This window comes from Barbatula barbatula (genome assembly GCF_947034865.1).
Source record: "Barbatula barbatula genome assembly, chromosome: 21".
In the NCBI taxonomy this organism is placed as follows: domain Eukaryota; kingdom Metazoa; phylum Chordata; class Actinopteri; order Cypriniformes; family Nemacheilidae; genus Barbatula; species Barbatula barbatula.
In genome coordinates this window covers 13222133-13240877 of record NC_136784.1, presented here as the reverse complement: position 1 = coordinate 13240877, position 18745 = coordinate 13222133, and the positions used below count along the sequence as shown (strand labels likewise).

At 41.4% G+C, this 18745-nt stretch overlaps 2 protein-coding genes across 8 annotated transcripts; one reads left to right on the top strand and one right to left on the bottom strand.

Moving 5' to 3' along the window:
* The first annotated feature begins 13 nt into the window (after nt 1–13).
* Nucleotides 14–6547, top strand: cUnh6orf136 (chromosome Un C6orf136 homolog). Of its 2 annotated transcripts, none has more exons than XM_079484408.1 (7): nt 14–217; nt 1255–1450; nt 1737–2405; nt 2763–2851; nt 3441–3641; nt 3720–3789; nt 4305–6547. In XM_079484408.1, exons 2-7 carry the CDS (start codon nt 1352–1354, stop codon nt 4446–4448), a joined length of 1272 nt encoding a protein of 423 aa, XP_079340534.1. In that variant the 5' UTR covers nt 14–217; nt 1255–1351; the 3' UTR covers nt 4449–6547. The 2 variants fall into 2 exon arrangements, with proteins under 2 accessions (XP_079340534.1, XP_079340535.1); XM_079484409.1 differs by having other exon boundaries at nt 22–217; nt 849–1450.
* Nucleotides 6469–17958, bottom strand: bag6l (BCL2 associated athanogene 6, like). Of its 6 annotated transcripts, none has more exons than XM_079484405.1 (25): nt 17819–17958; nt 17263–17363; nt 17031–17148; nt 16485–16705; nt 16311–16382; nt 15861–15983; nt 15574–15716; nt 15316–15445; nt 15061–15228; nt 14760–14979; nt 14547–14594; nt 13823–14112; nt 13627–13705; nt 13243–13544; nt 12851–13130; nt 12414–12583; nt 9247–9300; nt 8910–9012; nt 8612–8736; nt 8389–8523; nt 8231–8287; nt 7890–8075; nt 7691–7798; nt 7338–7484; nt 6500–7256 (listed from the first exon to the last, which is right to left on the bottom strand). In XM_079484405.1, the coding sequence occupies exons 2-25, from the start codon at nt 17338–17340 to the stop codon at nt 7161–7163; spliced, it is 3453 nt and encodes a 1150-aa protein (XP_079340531.1). In that variant the 5' UTR covers nt 17341–17363; nt 17819–17958; the 3' UTR covers nt 6500–7160. The 6 variants fall into 6 exon arrangements, with proteins under 6 accessions (XP_079340533.1, XP_079340531.1, XP_079340530.1 ...); XM_079484404.1 differs by having other exon boundaries at nt 14547–14597; nt 17819–17938; XM_079484402.1 differs by having other exon boundaries at nt 14547–14597; nt 16287–16382; nt 17819–17925.
* Between the last annotated feature and the right edge of the window lie 787 nt (nt 17959–18745).

The window sequence follows — 18745 nt, the reverse complement described above, 5'->3', positions numbered from 1 at the left end:
GGAAAAACGCTTCTAGAATCCGGTGAGCGCATGCGCAGTGGCGCACACTGGTGCTGGGCAAGGGCATTAGGAGAGAAGAGACATTTGTTTAACGTTGACAACTGTTTCGTATTCTTTATAAATCAAACAGACATTTATGTTAACTGGATTGATGTACGTATATCTCTGCGTATAGATCCGACGCGTCGCTGCTTTAGATTCGATTCACTGAGAGCAGGTAACGTTATGTTTGTAAACAGGACTGCTACGGGCTGGGATCTATCTTTGAATACTTACTTTGATCTGTCCAAGTTCATCAGACTATCCGATAATCGTTTTGATTTCTCTATTCGTTTAGGATATTCGTTTGAGTTTATCGGATGGTCGATAGTTTGATTGAGTTGATCTGTGAAGTATGACTGACGCGTGACGTGCATGTGTCAGGCTGGAACTCTGCAAAACCATATAAATGTAGCTTACAATATTTGCTTCCTATATGACGCGTAATATATATCAGACTGTATATAAAGCTGTTAACTTCTCTGAATTAAGGTTTAAAATCTATATACAGGGCATGTTATGTTAATAATAAATGATCAAAATGTAAAAGTGAACAGCAATCAAAAGCATATATCAATTACTAAAGAGCATTTTATGGAGAGTTGGCGCATGCGCATTGGGCAAAATGTCATGATTATGATATGAATGCATGTTACAGCTTGTAAACAGTCGTTAAAGTCCCCTTGAACCGGACGTTGCGATCGCTTTTACTTCCGTAGTTTGAGACATTTCGGCGTGAAATGGAATTTCAATGAGAAAAATAGTGGCCGTTGCTTTCGGCTTTCTCTGCGATTTGATTGGATCTATAGAAACAGCCGTTGCGTTTTGAAATGGGCCTGGCAGCTGACTGACAGTTGAAGAGGAGGAGTTAACGGATGCTCCGCCTAAGCCGTCTAACATACGTCATTGAAGATGGATAGTCATTACAGGAAGGAAGTGCATTTTCTGATTTTAACTGAAGTTTATTGAAAAAATAGAATGACCCACGTGGATAAACTATTAATCAAGAAATACCGCAATATTTCATGAAAAAATAGACATTGTAATTTTTTATTTCGCTGGGACTTTAAGCACATTTTGCCATGCAGCTTTTCTTGTAAACGTGGTTCGTAAGACACCTCAGCCTGAATGAATAAATATTAATGTAAATGACTAACAAAGACAGACATCTTGGTTGGCTGGTACAATAAGGAAATATTTTCTCCTTTTTTCCAGACGTGAAGGAGGGAGTGGCCGAATGCACCTGTGAAGGCGAGGTGTCTAATAATGCCATCACACTGACGCGGTCACAGGCTCCAGCTTCCTGACTTGAATGGCGGTTTACAAAGGGGGGGTCTCTCTTTGGGTGGGGTATATCAGGAACCACGGAGGCTGGCAACCACTGACGAAACAGTGCTGGAATTTATGTCAGGTAAACACACACATTATATACCGATTGTATATGCTGCCTTGGGGATGTTGTGCAGTTTGCAGCAGTGTTCTGAATTTATGAATGAATGTAAGTACAGTGGCCTCAGTATTGATTTGGGACACTAAAAGTGACCCAAAAAGAACAATTCTGTCATGATATACTTACCCTCTCGTCATTTAAACCTGTTTTACTTTCTTCTGCAAACGATACAAAAGATATTTTGAAAAAATGTGTTAACTGGCATCCAATCACTTGCCTTGGTTTTGTATATATATCTGATTTGCAGACCACCGAGTTTCACCTGCATGACAATGGTAGGAACCTGAGCAGTGCATCATGGGCTCTGTCTCCCCCAAACAGTCTTCGCTACCAGTCTGTTAATCGTCCATCGCTTTCCCATCCCTTCCACCATGCCTGCCAGCCAAACCGAGGTCCCGGCCTTGAGGAGGAGGAGTGGGAGGAACCCATCAGCCTGTGTTTCCTCCTCAAACCCGTGGAGACAGACAAGCAGCACGCTGTGGTGGAGGTGCCCCTCCTCGGGCAGGCCAAACTGAGTGAGCTGCTGGCTTTAGGACCCAACCGAACCTTTGACTTACTTTTTCCTTTTACCACTGTTGATGGGAGCAGAGAGGACGATATTAGCATAACCGGGAAGGTAGGGACTGATGAGGATCTGAGGAAGAGAGACTCCTTCAGGAGTCTGTTTGAAATGGAGGGATGTCCCGCACCGTTTATGTTGGGATCCTGTTTCTATTGCTTCCACTGTCCTGGGATGGAGTCTCACTTGGAGAAGGTAAAGAAACCAGAAATCATACAGAAGACACAGGACTATGTAGGCCTCCATATTGCACATTGTAGCCATGCTGAGATGCATAGTGTGGACAGGAGCTCCAGTCAGGGAGATATGGAGGAGGAGGAAAGACTGTCCCAGATGTTTGAGAAGCTGAGGGTGGAGGTAAGATGTTCTACTGTAGTCCCTAACGTAGATGTAGAGCTGCGTTCTAGTTGCTTTCTGTTCTTAAAGGGATATTTCAAGCAAAAATCATCATTTATCAACTCATGTCATTCAAAACCTGTAAATGACTCTTTTCGTCTGTGAAACACAAAAGAGGTTATTTTAAGAAATATCTCAGTGACTTTGTTTGGAAGTCAATGGGGCCAATGCTATTTGGTTACCAACATACTTCAGGTTTGAAATGACATGAGGGTGATAAAATTATGAATCAACAAAAAACATTTGTAGGTGAAGTATCCTTTCAAGTGTCCTTCTGAGAAACTGCATATTTATTGACTGAGCAACATTGCGTTCCAGCTGCCCAGTTTCTTTGTGAAGAATCATGACTACAGCATATACTCTGAAGATGTTGAGTTCATCAACGGTCTTCTGAACACCAAGACAAGGTACAATAATTGTAGATCAAGTGTTCTTCTAGATCATATTAGGCTTCGTTCAGTTAACCAGCAGAAGTCAAAACAATGTAATTTGTCACTGACTGACATTGAGACTCTTGTTAAAGTGATAGTTCACACAAAAAGGAAAATTCTGTCATCATTTATTCACCCTCTTGTCAATTCAAAACTGTTTGACTTTCTTTCTTCAGCCGAACACCAAAGAAGATATTTTGAAGAATGTTGGTAACCGTACAGCACTGGCCCCCATTCACGTCTATTGTATGGACACAAAACCAATGCAAGTGAATAGGGGTCAGTTAACAACACTCTTCAAAATATCTTCTTTTGTGTTCAGCGGAAAAAAGACAGTCATACAGGTTTGAAATGACTAGTAGAGGGTGATTAAATGATATCAGAATTTTCATTTTAGGTGAACGGCCCTTTAACAAATACAAGTAGTCATTTCTGTTATAGGTTTTTCATCACATTTTCATCTAGGCTGAACACAGTTTGATATTGAAATGAAGACTGCTAAGATTCAGTTTCTGTTAGTATCAACATTGCTTATTGATAATAAGTCTCTCCGGTATGTCTGAAGGGGTCGAGTGGTGTACCAGCTGACAGTGACGCTTTGGCGACTGTTGTTTATGTGTTACTATGCGGGGGCTCAGCTGGAGGTGTTGAAGCTCACCAAGCATCCAGAAGACGGCTCCATCCAGGCTCGCTGGAGAGTCAAAGGCCTCCCTTTCCACTCCCTTCTGGTGTTCTTCTACAAAAAGGACAAGAGCCAACTGTACAAGTAAGATACAAGTTCTGTTTCTTCAAAGCTTTGCCTGTTTTTATGTGAATAAATAACTTTCCTTTTTGTCCCCTTCAGAACATATGATGCACTCTCTACCTTCTATCTTGGACCTGATGGAAGGATACAGTGTCATAAAGTTGAAAAGGTGGGGCTTGCCTTTCCACCACTGCTTTAACACAAGAATCCTAGCCAGGCATTAAAGATACAGGAGACCTGAAAATAAAAATACATTTTCTTCATTTACTCACCCTTTTGTGGTTACAAATTTGCATTAATGTCTTTGTTCTGATGAACACAGAGAAATATATTTGATATGAGAAAGATATACAGATTTGGAACAACTCCGGGGTGAGTAAACTTTGACAGAAATGCCTAAACTGTTCTTGTTCGGAAACTAACGCCACGGTTAGTTATTGAGCATACTGTTTTTTTTATGTAGTTATAGTTTTAAGTGTTATATTTATATGGAACAGTGATATTCCACTGCGGGTGGGGCTACTCATCTTCACAAATAGAAAACAAGCGACTGACAACATTGCTGTTAAGGATGAAAACTCAGATTAACATGTAACTTTTGTCATTTTAAATGATGAATGAAAATCAAATACTAAAGCTTGGTCAGACCACATCTCATCTGTTCATCTTTTCTTTGGTTGTCAGGTTATGCAGGCTCGACCTCCCTTGCTGCCCAAAGTGACCTCAATGCTGGCGGGGGCTTTGGTGGCTCTAGGCATTCAGGAACACAGACCCGCCCTCAACCTGCTTCCACTCCTCCTGTCCTCTCGCCGACAAGCCCGTGCCTGAGTCGCAAACGTGTAGATGCTCAGGAGAATGTGTGTGGTCAGACCATTACAAAGACTGAGAAAGATGTGTATAGGAAAATAATGTTATTGTGTGTTGAGTGAATACGATTTTGGGGAAAAATCTAAAGTTAAAACGGTTTATTCCATATATTTATTTCCACTTGATTTTCAACACGCACTGATCTGATCAAATTTCCTTGTGAAAACACAGCTGGTTTTAATTACAAAGCGCAGTTAAAAGGATAGTTTACCCAAAGATAAAAAAGGATTTCATCATGTATTCACCCTCGTGTCGTTCAAAGCTAAATATATTTTGAGGTTTTGTGTCCATATAGTGGAAGTCAATGAGGGCCAATGTTGTTTGTTTATTAACCTTCTCCTTAAGTCATACAGGTTTGGAATGACATGAGGGTGAGTAAATGATGAGATACTTTTCAGTTTTGGGTGAACTATCACTTTTATATACCTCACGATTAAACAGAAAATCCATTAGCCCCCATCATTTGAGCATCACTTCCTTCTCTTAGCAGGAGATTCTTTCTTGCCTAATGCACAACTCTTAAAACAATATTTGTTTGGTTGTTTTACGCACACACAAATCTGTTAAATAAGGTCAAATAAATGGGCTCTTGACTTATGGCTGAGTTAGACTGATAGTTTCTGTTAGTCATGGCTGTTAAGTCAGTAAATACAGCTTTAGTACAACTACAAAGGGAATTGGCCGTAGCATGGTATACGTTTTGTGGGTATATATATAGTTTGCATTTCTATTTATATATTGATTCATTTTCATCAGCTGCATTTACTGAATGTTCCAGTACCTGATATCACAAGCAGTTGCATAATGTTTAGGGCTGCTAGGGTTTTTATTAACTGGGACAGTTCACCCAAAGATGAAAATTCTGTTGTTGCAAATCTGTATACATTTCTTTGGTCTTTGGCCAAATGTTAGTAACCAAAAAGTTCTTGGCCACCATTGACTACCATAGTAGGAAAAATGATTTTATTTTGATCTGTTGGCTCAAACAAGATATTTTGAAGAATGTAGGAAGGTAAATGTTTCCGGTGTACTTTTGACCATTGTCATTTTTCCCACTGTGGTGGTGAATGGTCGCCAAGAACTGTTTGGTTACTGACAATCTTCCAAATATCTTTGTGTTTATCAGAACAAAGAAATGTATAGATTTGTAACAACTGGCGAGTGTGTATATGAAGACATTTCTGGGTGAACTGTTCCTTTAAATAACAGTGATGCCAGAGACATCCTATGCAAGTACTAGTTATCAGTATAGTTACCGGGACTAGTTTGCTCTTACTTTCCTTATTTAATGGTTTACAGTGTGCGACTCAGTCAATATAGTGGCTTGGATTGTTACATTGCCAAATCAAATACTGCACCAGTCTTATGAATGCCGTCCAAGTAACTAAACACGGTTGTAAAACCACAAATTAAACCTTCTCTAGGCATTATTTCTTGATCAGTCTACTGGTTGACTCTTTGAATATTTGGGTACTTTGTTTTTCTCATAAGTAGGTACGATTTGTTTTATCACGAACATCCAATGGCATTCCTAGGACAGACAAAGCATTTTAGTGGACCTCCTGTCACAAGACAAGGCATCTCAAATGAACAAAACGTTAATCCTGCACAACTGAAATATTTCCAACCATATAAAAACAATAAAAGGCATTGCTCCTGGTGTTCGTTTATGTGCTATTGATCCAAAAAACTGGTGTGAATATGTTGTGTGAAAAATAAAAAGCACACTGACATCAGCATCTTCAGCTTGTGTTCTGTTTTGCCAAATTGTATTAAAGGGCTGCTCATCCAAAAATGTAAATTCTGTCATCATTTACTCACCCTCTTTTAATTTTAAACCTGCCTGACGTACTTCCACAGAACACAAAAGAAGATATTTTGAAGAATGTTGTTAACGCTTGCATTCCATTCAATAGACGTGAATGAGGGCCAGTGCTGTTCTGTACCGACTTTTTTCGAAATACTTTTTGATCTTTTTATTCTCGTGCTGTTACCAAACTGGACACCAGTTTATACCCCGTGTATGGAAAGTGTTGTATTCGTTTTGTTAACTTAACTACAAAACTGATGTCAGTCTCTAACAATTTTTAAAGCATGAAACAAGGGTAGACACAGGTGTGTTTAAAAAGTAATTCTACACTATTTTAATTCAACATCCACATTAATGGGAAACGTGGACATAGGCGCCAACAAGATGTGTTTGGCATGCAAGAAATAATACCAGCTATGCATCCCTATGGCTCAAATACTTCAAGTCCTCAGTAAAGAAGTGTGCATTCATGTTTGGATCTAACTTGGGTCCCATTTATATCACCAAATATGAGCCTGTAATACAATACAATTGCTACTATTGTCAATATTAAAACAACTTATTACAACAATATACAGCTCATTTACAATACGCAGAGACATATAGAATATTGTAGCTATTTCTGTGTTTATCACAAGTCACGTTGAACTAGTTTGTTCCGAGCGATACAGCTCCTCTGTAGCTGGTCTAGTTCACAGGCTGTCTATATTTAGTCTCTATCCACACATATGGCTTGACATATGAGTTGGAATGTGTCGGAAGCCGATTTAAAAAAACTGGTCCCCCCATAGCATGAGATGTTAGATGTTATTGGCTGTTCAGTGCGAACGCAAAGACAAGCCACGTGTGTACTGAGCTGTCGGTCAGAAGTCCTCAGAGAAAGCTCTGTGTGCGTTAGGAAACCGCTGTTGGTTGTAGTCTGGATCGTCACTCAGTCTTTTCTTGATATCGCTCCTGACCTGCAAGATGATGAAAAGAGGATGAGGAAAAAGGTCTCACCGCATTTCAAACACAGATTTTAAATCCTAATAATCTCTGACCTGTTGTGTGTATGCTTCTTGTATCTCTGGTGCCTCGAGCTCCCCCTGCAGGTTATCAGGGATAGTTACAGGTCGCACCCCTGCTGCCCGGGCAGCACGGCTCACGGCCTCGGCGAGAGAGAGGGGAGGACCCTCACCCTGTGCTGTCTAGAAGACAAGACATGTAGACATAAGAAAGTGATGAGATTTAAAGAAACTTGCAAGTGACTGGTGGTTGTTTTTTAAAATTGATAATCGTTGTTTTAGCAAATGTTATATTTCACTGCTTTCACTCCTAAGTGTAAGAGAATGCTTTATATAACACTACAGGAAACTCTGTCTTGTCTTGCGGGAATGTATCAAAGTAAAGAGACCTTTCTTCTCTTGGCTGGCATTCCGTGCAAATAAGCATCAGAAAGTGGCGGCTGTGCTTTCATCTTCCTCTGTGTCAACATATCATGTCTTATGATGGGCACCCATTCCTAATGAACACAAACATATCAGAATGGCTTCATTGTTAATATATAAATATCTAAGTCATTCTCTTCAAAGGAAAAAAAACAAGATTCTTACAGGTGGAACAGTTGCAGCCCATGGCTCAACCTCTTCGGACTCCTCCCTTTCTGTCAATGTCATGGCTACTGCACCTCGCGTCTCCGCTGGCCTGTGTGGTGGTTCTTCATGATCGGCAGCATCTCTTAAGGATACCAGGATTTCTTCTGCAGTGGTAGCTGGAGCAGGACACAGACCTTCCTCCATCTGGAGCATCAAATATTATGCTTATAACAATAGATGCACACACAACTTTTATAAAGATAGATCAAGAAAACAATATAATTCTAGTATCATTTACTCATGTCTTCCCAAAGCTGTATGACTTTCTGAGAAAAAAAGAAGATGACCTTCAGACTCACCTCCAGACTAAAGTTCTGCTCTTGTGCATCTGACTCTGTTCTCTGAGACGACTCACTCTATATGTGAAAAAGATAACATGAAAAACATTTGACATGATAAAACATTATGCTGTTCACTTTCTAAGTGGATCTTGAGAAGCGGAATCAGACTTGAATACCTGTCTGTAGATAACGTAATGCTGGATCTGGTCTTCTGTAACTGGATTGTGCTCTTGAATAACATGCAGCCTCATGGACATCATACTGGTCAACCAGTTTACCAGACTGGGGTTCACTTCTGCAGACATCCTCCTCTTTTGAACAAGACACAATATGTTCATTTTTATATATTACATTCAAAAAGACCAATCTGACCTCAAGACAAGAGTTAAGGAATCTTACGATGCGATGGTTGATGACAGCAGTGAGAGCCCTTTGGTCTCCTCTTAAGCAGTAGAGATTGAGAGCCAGACACTCAAAGAGACCCTGAGTGCACAGATACAGCAGACGCTGTCCAAACGTATTATCTGACAAGACGGTAGAAAGAAAGCACTCATAACTTTGTGTAAAGCTCTCTGATATTGTTTTAAATGTTCAACAATGACATTTATCATTATTGATCCACCATTTTAGATGCTGTATTGAATTTGAGTCATAACAGTTTTAAAGGCTGCGTGTATGTAGATCATCCACTGGTCACCTGTGCAACGAAGAATGTGAGTGGCCATGCGTGTGAACTGCTGTCTCAGGAAAGATGTGTTGGTTTGGATGATGTCCACTCCTTCTCGAACAGTCACTATGGACTGGAACACCCATAGCAATGTTAGAGCGTTCAATGTACAAAACAGTACGGGGTGAAAGCTTTCCTGTAGCTCATTGGTTAGAGAATGGCGCTAGCAACGCCAAGGTCATGGGTTCGAGCCCAGGGATTACACATACTCAATACAAATGTATAATTTCACGCTTTGGATAAAAATGCAATAATGTAAATTTCATGTAAATGAGTAGAAAGGACAAATCAAGCATATGAGACTTACAAAACTCTCTGCGATAAACTCCTCTAGTTCATTGATCAGATCCTCAGCAGCATTCTACAAAAGATAATTAAAACCATTATTTTTCTAAATACAATGAAAAAAACTGTGATTTTGCTGTTCAGGATCCTGTTGAGAGATTTTGTAAAAGGAGAGACAGCTCAGACTCACGGCTGAAAAATCTGTGACATTTCAAACTCACAGCTGTAAAAAGAGCAACAGCTCAGGTTTACAGCTGTCAAAAGACAACAACAGCTCAGACTCACGGCTGTGTAGAAGCATAAACTCAGACTCACAGCTGTATAAGAGCTAAAGAACAGCAGCTCAGACTCACGGCTGTGAAGAACCATAAACTCAGACTCACAGCTGTATAAGAGCTTAATCTCAGACTCACGGCTGTGAAGAAGCATAATCTCAGACTCACAGCTGTATAAGAGCTTAATCTCAGACTCACGGCTGTGAAGAAGCATAAACTCAGACTCACAGCTGTATAAGAGCTAAAGAACAGCAGCTCAGACTCACGGCTGTGAAGAACCATAAACTCAGACTCACAGCTGTATAAGAGCTTAATCTCAGACTCACGGCTGTGAAGAAGCATAAACTCAGACTCACAGCTGTATAAGAGCTAAAGAACAGCAGCTCAGACTCACGGCTGTGAAGAACCATAAACTCAGACTCACAGCTGTATAAGAGCTTAATCTCAGACTCACGGCTATGAAGAACCATAAACTCAGACTCACAGCTGTATAAGAGCTAAAGAACAGCAGCTCAGACTCACGGCTGTGAAGAAGCATAAACTCAGACTCACAGCTGTATAAGAGCTTTATCTCAGACTCACGGCTGTGAAGAAGCATAAACTCAGACTCACAGCTGTATAAGAGCTAAAGAACAGCAACTCAGACTCACGGCTGTGAAGAAGCATAAACTCAGACTCACAGCTGTATAAGAGCTTAATCTCAGACTCACGGCTATGAAGAACCATAAACTCAGACTCACAGCTGTATAAGAGCTAAAGAACAGCAGCTCAGACTCACGGCTGTGAAGAAGCATAAACTCAGACTCACAGCTGTATAAGAGCTTTATCTCAGACTCACGGCTGTGAAGAAGCATAAACTCAGACTCACAGCTGTATAAGAGCTAAAGAACAGCAGCTCAGACTCACGGCTGTGAAGAACCATAAACTCAGACTCACAGCTGTATAAGAGCTAAAGAACAGCAGCTCAGACTCACGGCTGTGAAGAAGCATAAACTCAGACTCACAGCTGTATAAGAGCTTAATCTCAGACTCACGGCTGTGAAGAAGCATAAACTCAGACTCACAGCTGTATAAGAGTTTAATCTCAGACTCACGGCTGTGAAGAAGCATAAACTCAGACTCACAGCTGTATAAGAGCTTAATCTCAGACTCACGGCTGTGAAGAACCATAAACTCAGACTCACAGCTGTATAAGAGCTAAAGAACAGCAGCTCAGACTCACGGCTGTGAAGAAGCATAAACTCAGACTCACAGCTGTATAAGAGCTTAATCTCAGACTCATGGCTGTGAAGAAGCATAAACTCAGACTCACAGCTGTATAAAGAGCTAAAGAACAGCAGCTCAGACTCACGGCTGTGAAGAACCATAAACTCAGACTCACAGCTGTATAAGAGCTTAATCTCAGACTCACGGCTGTGAAGAACCATAAACTCAGACTCACAGCTGTATAAGAGTTTAATCTCAGACTCACGGCTGTGAAGAACCATAAACTCAGACTCACAGCTGTATAAGAGCTTAATCTCAGACTCACGGCTGTGAAGAACCATAAACTCAGACTCACAGCTGTATAAGAGTTTAATCTCAGACTCACGGCTGTGAAGAAGCATAAACTCAGACTCACAGCTGTATAAGAGCTTAATCTCAGACTCACGGCTGTGAAGAACCATAAACTCAGACTCACAGCTGTATAAGAGTTTAATCTCAGACTCACGGCTGTGAAGAACCATAAACTCAGACTCACAGCTGTATAAGAGCTTAATCTCAGACTCACGGCTGTGAAGAAGCATAATCTCAGACTCACAGCTGTATAAGAGCTTAATCTCAGACTCACGGCTGTGAAGAAGCATAAACTCAGACTCACAGCTGTATAAGAGCTTAATCTCAGACTCACAGCTGTGAAGAAGTTTAAACTCAGACTCACAGCTGTATAAGAGCTTAATCTCAGACTCACGGCTATGAAGAACCATAAACTCAGACTCACAGCTGTATAAGAGCTTAATCTCAGACTCACGGCTGTATAAGAGCTTAATCTCAGACTCACAGCTGTGAAGAAGCTTAAACTCAGACTCACAGCTGTAAAAATGCTAAAGAACAGCAGCTCAGACTCACGGCTGTGAAGAAGCATATACTCAGACTCACAGCTGTATAAGAGCTTAATCTCAGACTCACGGCTGTGAAGAAGCATAAACTCAGACTCACAGCTGTATAAAAGATTAATCTCAGACTCACGGCTGTGAAGAAGCATAATCTCAGACTCACAGCTGTATAAGAGCTTAATCTCAGACTCACGGCTGTGAAGAAGCATAATCTCAGACTCACAGCTGTATAAGAGCTTAATCTCAGACTCACGGCTGTGAAGAAGCATAAACTCAGACTCACAGCTGTATAAGAGCTAAAGAACAGCAGCTCAGACTCACGGCTGTGAAGAAGCATAAACTCAGACTCACAGCTGTATAAGAGCTTAATCTCAGACTCACGGCTGTGAAGAACCATAAACTCAGACTCACAGCTGTATAAGAGCTTAATCTCAGACTCACGGCTGTGAAGAAGCATAAACTCAGACTCACAGCTGTAAAAATGCTAAAGAACAGCAGCTCAGACTCACGGCTGTGAAGAAGCATAAACTCAGACTCACAGCTGTATAAGAGCTTAATCTCAGACTCACGGCTGTGAAGAAGCTTAAACTCAGACTCACAGCTGTAAAAATGCTAAAGAACAGCAGCTCAGACTCACGGCTGTGAAGAAGCATAAACTCAGACTCACAGCTGTATAAGAGCTTAATCTCAGACTCACGGCTGTGAAGAACCATAAACTCAGACTCACAGCTGTATAAGAGCTTAATCTCAGACTCACGGCTGTGAAGAAGCATAAACTCAGACTCACAACTGTAAAATCACTGACATCTCAGACTCACAGCTATGTTGGCATCTGTGGGTTCCCGTCCCTGCAGATAGTGCTCGGTGAAGAACGCTGTGAGCTGAGGTTGAATGCGGCTCAGAGGCTGAGGATTACCATGCAGGAGCAGAACCATGTCCACCATAGAGAAGCTCTGACACACAAGAGAAAGCAGGTCTCCAAAGAAACCTACCACACAAAGAGAAACAGCGAGTCACATCAAACCACTGAACACATTAATGCTCTTAAGAGGATTTTAATGTTGTGATTAATTTATGGTACCAAACTGCTTGGTGTGACTCAGCTCAAAAAAGTGGTCAATCACTGTCACGCTCTATTAGGCCTAAAAATATGCTTTAAATTATGCTACAATGCGGTGCAGTATCCTTTAGCCAGAACAACACATTTCTTTTTAACTTCCCAAATGTCTCGACAGTGTGATTCCGGCTTACTCACCCACTGCATCTCCAGTCCCAGGAGTGAAGAGATTGCTGGTTTGGGAGAGTCTCTGGACAAACTGGGCGATGCTCTCTGTGCTGCCCTGACCGGCTCCAAGTGAGCCCATCATGGTGGACAGGACTCCCTGCACGATGCCTGTGAAAAGCTCAGGGCTGATGGTCTCCCCAACTCCACTATTAGGCTGAGGGGTGGTGGGGGTAGCCCCCGAGGGGGCAGTGGGTGTGGCTTGTGCAGGTGGAGGCAGCTGGTTTGGAGGAGGAAACACAGGCTGGCCAGACTGTGAAGAAAAGAGCCAGGTCAAATCAATGAAAGGGGAAACACTGGGGTTTGAACCTATGACCTCTGCACTGCAAATGCATCGCTCTACCAACTGAGCTACAGGAGCTAACCTGAACAAACTCGGACAGGCCCTGAATGAAGGCAGAGACCCCTGGAACAGTCACTGTAACAGAGGAAGCACCTCCACCAGAAGCAGCTCCTCCATTGGCTCCTGCAGCTCCACCCAGGAAAGAGCTCAGCAGCTGTGTGAGGTTATCCCCAGTGTTGCCCTCCTGGGATTGAACCACAGACGTTGTACTGGTGGTGTGGGTGGAAGTCTGGGCAGACGTGTTGGTAGAGGATGGGGGAACAGTGGATGAGGAGGTAGAGAAGGTGAAGGAATGGGACGAGGAGGTTGTAGATGTCTGATCACCTAAAAACATAACACATTAATGAAATCACAGCTGTGCGATTAAACATCTGAAACAGGATTTGAATAGGATCAGGAGACTCACCTGTGTGCAATGGCATCAAAAGCTGCCCAACCAAACCACTGACCATCTGTGTGAGAGGAGAGGATGCCACAGGACTACCCTTAATCGTGTGGATAAATATTGTACAGACACAGAATTAAGTTAAGTCACATAAATAAATAAGTTTCAGTAAAAAAATAGTAACAGTGTACACCTTGTAATAAAAACATGTTCATACTTGGCCAGTCTGTTGTCCCGCTGAAGGGGGCACTGTTGCCTGCACGTTGATGGTGGTCCCTCTGGTGCCTGCGGACTGTGGAATGCTTGGGGATAAGGAGGGTTGTGTGATTACCACCCTGGCTTGAGGAGGTGGAGGGACCACGCTCTGAACACCTGTGCCCGCAGTGCCCTGCTGCTGCCCGGCAGAGGCTGTGGTTGTCATGGCAACAGCCTGCTGAGAGATCTGATGCATGATGGCCTGCATGAACTCTGGTGGTAAACCTGGAACGTGGACGGGGGCAGTGGTGCCTTTAGAAGACAAATAAAGACATTTTAATAACAGAAGACAGCTACTTTGTTAAAGGAACCCAAAACTCTATCATCATAAAGGAAGTCAAACAAACATAAACCCATTTTAAAATGCAAAGGGATAGTTCATCCCCCCCAAAAAAATACTTCATCATCTACTCCCCTCATGTCACTCTAAACCTGTATGATTGCATGAAGATATTTTGAAGAACGCTGATAACCGAACAACACCGGAACCTTCATTGACTTCCATTGTATGGACACAAAATCACTGAGATGTTTCTCAAAATATCTTCATTTGTGCTCTACAGAAGAAAAACTCATATACAGGTTTTGAAACAACATGAGGGTGAATAATGACAGACTTATTACTTTGGGCTGAACTATCTATCGTTGGCTAGATATCGGCTATAGCGAGAGGCAGAGAAACTAACCAGTCTGTCCAGCAGCACTGGGGTTCTGTAGCGCTCCACTGTCTAAATCTGCTGCACAGAAACGCACAGATCAACAGCTGCCTGTTTAATAATGTCCCTTTATATAGGCAACTGTCTGCCGTATCCATTAAATTGATGGTAGTTTTAGGGATCAAGACCAGAAATGATTGATGTGTGTTTGACTGGTGCAAACACATAAGCAGTAAGTTGTACCATCCAGATTCATCTGCATCATAACCACAGGCTCTATAGTCTGGTGTGTAATTCTGATCACTCTAGGAGTCCCCTGACCATGGCCTGTCTGTTGATTGGCTCCAGCCGTAGGAGGCGGAGGAACCTGGCCCTGCTGCTCTGATTGGCCAGTGGGCTGTGCCTGACTTTCACTTGTCTGTCTGCCATTAGACGTCATGGTGACTGTGGTTCCAAGGTTCATCTGTCAGGAGGAGTTTTCTTGTCAGGTTGATAATTCATATTCATTATTATGAATATGAAAAATAAAAAAATGTCAACTCACAAGAGGAGAGGTGTAGTGGGACATCGGGCGTACCACGTGTAAGTGGCGGGGTGGCTGAGCGGATAAATTGCATCGAAGGTCACTAAGAGCCAACAAGGTGTTGCCGAGGAGATGAAGCGATTCTCCAATCAAATTGAGAGTGTGCTGATCTTCCTCACGTTCTTGTGTCTGGCAGGAAAATGTAAAGACATTACTTCATCTAATGAAAACAGTGATAATGCACATGTCAGTAATATGATGTCACTTACGACCTACATTGTTATTGTAGTCTGCAGAACTGGCTGCTCCAAGGATGGAATGTGTTCTCTCCATGAAGGGACGGAGTCTCTCTTCCACCCTTCGCACCTCTGACAGAACCTCCACCAACTCCAGTGGACTTGGCTGACTGATGAATGACAGAAATTAGACTATTCAATAAGAAATAGGGCTTAAATCAAATAAAAATAGCTTATGATTTAATTTAGAGATGGGTCAGGGCATTCCAAAAAGTAGATGTAGTATGAAGAATCTTACTTGGGTCCGGAGTGACTTGGTCCCTCTGTCTGTGTTGTGGAGGATGGTGGTGGTGGTGAGGTGTCCATTTGTTGTGCTGGGAATTCTGAAGATGACCGAGGAGGCTGTGTATCCTGTTGAGACGACGCTTCATTGGACGGACGCTGTAACAAAATCATTAATCAATTAGCCCACTACCAAAATCATGTTTTCTGCTGGTGTACCTCACATCACTACACTAAACTGAAAACAACTAAAACATTTTTTTCGACATTTGCAGTGTTCATGTGAAGGTGAGCGATACGCACCTCAAGTCTGTGGATTAAGGCCTGGGTATCTCGCAGTAAGCTTTCAGCCAATCGGAGCCTCATCCTGGGTTCACTCTGTGCTGATTGGTCCACGTTGATATGGACATCCACAGATCCGCTGCTCTGTAAGAAAGGAAACAAATGTTTATTATATGAGGCCAAAGAAAGTTTCAAACAGACTGTGACTAGACATAGCAATTCTAAAACCACCATAACTAGCGCGATCAAGCATATTGCTTACAAATATAAAAAAAATATTGTTTTCTCTCACAGACATTTATTAATCTACTGGAGTAATTTGGATTACTTTATGGTGAATGTATGCATTTTTAAAGCTTCACCATATTGATTATCATATGAGAAGATAACATGATTTAATTTATGAAATAATTTAGATTTTTTGATCAATTGTGACTTTAAATTTACATTTCTGAATTGTTGGTCACTCACTCCTGTGCTGGTGTTCACCCTGACATTACGTCCTGATTCTCCAACACCAGACAGCATCTGCTGCACTTGCATCTGGAAAAATGCAGACACTTTATTCAACTTTCTTTTTTGACAAATTTAGCTAATACAGCTCTCACATTTACAAGCATTAAATCTCTGTGAATTCCATGATACCTGTATTTGCTGTGGATCCATGATGTTCACAGGCAGGTTAAATGTGCCCAGCATGACATAGTTGTTGGCATTGCGGTCATGTGGAGCTCCTGTAAAGGTGGAAGACTGAGGTCTCCCATCCGCTGCACCAGATGAGTCTGAAACCCCACTTCCTCCACCCCCAGGCTGACTGCTCTGGGGAGGCGCTCGTTCCACAAGATGAATTACTTTTCCATCAACGTCTTACATAAGAGTGATATAAAAAGATTTTATAATTTTTATTAGTAACAACATATACATCATTTTAGTTTCCTGAAGCTCAGTGGTTAAAGCATGGCACCAGCAATGCCAAAGTCGTGGGTTAGATCCCAGGGGATTGTACATACTTAGAGACAAATGCATAGTGTGATGCAATGTAAGTCGCTTTGGTTAGAAGCGTCTGCCAAATGCATACAAATGTAAATTGAAAGAAGAAGTATAATTTATTTACATTTGACACATGCAAAAATAATCAATGCTTTATAATGTAATGTATGTGCACGCGCCAGTTAAAATGAAAGACCTTACTGTATTCTGTGAGAGTCCTCTCATCTTGCAACACTTTACCCTGGTAGATCAACCTCTGTTTATCCTCTGGGATTTCAACCGAGGATGCAATGTACTCTTTAAACTCCTTCACAGTCCACTGAGAGAGAAAGAATTTGTGATATAAAGAGGGATTTCCCAATTTGATTGTGAAGAAACATTAATGGCACTCATCTAAGTTCATTATATCATCAGATGATAGACATATACAAACCTCTCCCCTGACAGAAAAGGTCCTACTCTGAGAGTCCAGGGTTTTCACAGTCACCTCTATGGCTACTGGCTCAGCCATGGTCCCTTTGTGGATCAGTTTCTCTTTAAACACACATCATGTATTATTACAGTTTTACAGAAACTAATCGTACAAACCAACCGCAACACAAAACCACATCTACTGACAATAGACAACGTTACAACACTATAACCTCTGTCAGGCGCGCGTTCTTCTGTTACCATAGTAACGCGTCGCGTTCACTTGCAACGCAATCAGTGTCGTCCATTATAAGAGCGTGCTAATTGTCGAGATAGTAGCGTCGCACGCCACCAACATGAATGAGGTGAAGATTAACAATCATATAACGTTTTTAAATCCAAAAATGCTACGTGTTAAATGTATATTACCAACAACAGCGAGATACATCACTACAAAAGCTGCCACTTTTAGCTGGCTAACAGTATCCAGGAACGGTTTCTAATCCCAAAATAAACAAACGCTGAATATATAGAAGCAGTGTGTATTTTGGTTATATACAACAGGGTGCATGCCTTACTTTTTGATACTGCTGTTGTAGATCGGCGATTTTGAGCTCCAAATAATAAATATTTTATTTATGAACAACTATAGGGACAAGGCTAATCCCAAACAATTCGTTCCAGGAAGTGACGTCACGTTCTCTTCCTGCGCTGCGATTTCAAAATAAGGAAAATAATTTGAACATAATTCCAACTAATCATTTTAATACTTATTAATAATTAATTTGTTTGTTTTTCACTTGTTATATTAGGAAAGGCAAGTTTATTTATATAGCACATTTCATGCACAAGTGCTTTACATAAAATGATCGACAAAGAGAAATAAGACGTATCTTGAATGATTCAAGATCACAAATACAACTTTAGATTTTAAGAAACAATAAAACAGCAACAACATGTATTTAAAATGTGAGTGTATGTTGGCATGTGTATATGTCACATTCATATCTTGATTATTTGTATATCTTGTTTTCTTTATTATTTTGTGGTCCAGACAATCCCATTGGTGAGGTAATGTCATGTGATCTAATCAATGACCGATGATGAACATGTGTATGTACTTTATGCTTAATCAATAAAAAGCATTCCAGTTGCACGGACTGCTTGCTGGTGAAAAGTGCAACGCATTCTGGGTATCATTTAGGCACTCTGCTAACAGGTTATGGGCCCAGGGAATCTAATGGAAAATGCCCAGGATTACCAGAGGAATAAAATTGAGTTTTTTTGCGTGTCAAGATGCTGGGTATAAATTGCAATGGATACTGCATGTACTTCAGATAAGACACAGGACCTAATGACAACATGAGCAGAAGAGAAAAAGCATTGATGGATGAGCAGCGTTGCAGATTTTGCGAGGATATTATGCTGGCAAGTGGAAATGTCTTGGTTACGTATGTAACCTCTGTTCCCTGATGGAGGGAACGAGATGTTGTGTCGAACTGACA

What these genes read in the sequence shown, in the direction of transcription:
- cUnh6orf136 (XM_079484408.1), top strand. Translation starts at nt 1,352, where the DNA reads ATGGCGGTTTACAAAGGGGGGGTCTCTCTTTGGGTGGGGTATATCAGG. An exon ending in CTTCTGAACACCAAGACAAG is followed by an intron (nt 2,852 to 3,440) that starts GTACAATAATTG and finishes GTATGTCTGAAG; the next exon opens with GGGTCGAGTGGTGTACCAGC. An exon ending in AGTGTCATAAAGTTGAAAAG is followed by an intron (nt 3,790 to 4,304) that starts GTGGGGCTTGCC and finishes TTTGGTTGTCAG; the next exon opens with GTTATGCAGGCTCGACCTCC.
- bag6l (XM_079484402.1), bottom strand. Translation starts at nt 17,340, where the DNA reads ATGGCTGAGCCAGTAGCCATAGAGGTGACTGTGAAAACCCTGGACTCT. An exon ending in CTGCAGACTACAATAACAAT is followed by an intron (nt 15,229 to 15,315) that starts GTAGGTCGTAAG and finishes TTTTCCTGCCAG; the next exon opens with ACACAAGAACGTGAGGAAGA. An exon ending in CTGTCATCAACCATCGCATC is followed by an intron (nt 8,524 to 8,611) that starts GTAAGATTCCTT and finishes CTTGTTCAAAAG; the next exon opens with AGGAGGATGTCTGCAGAAGT.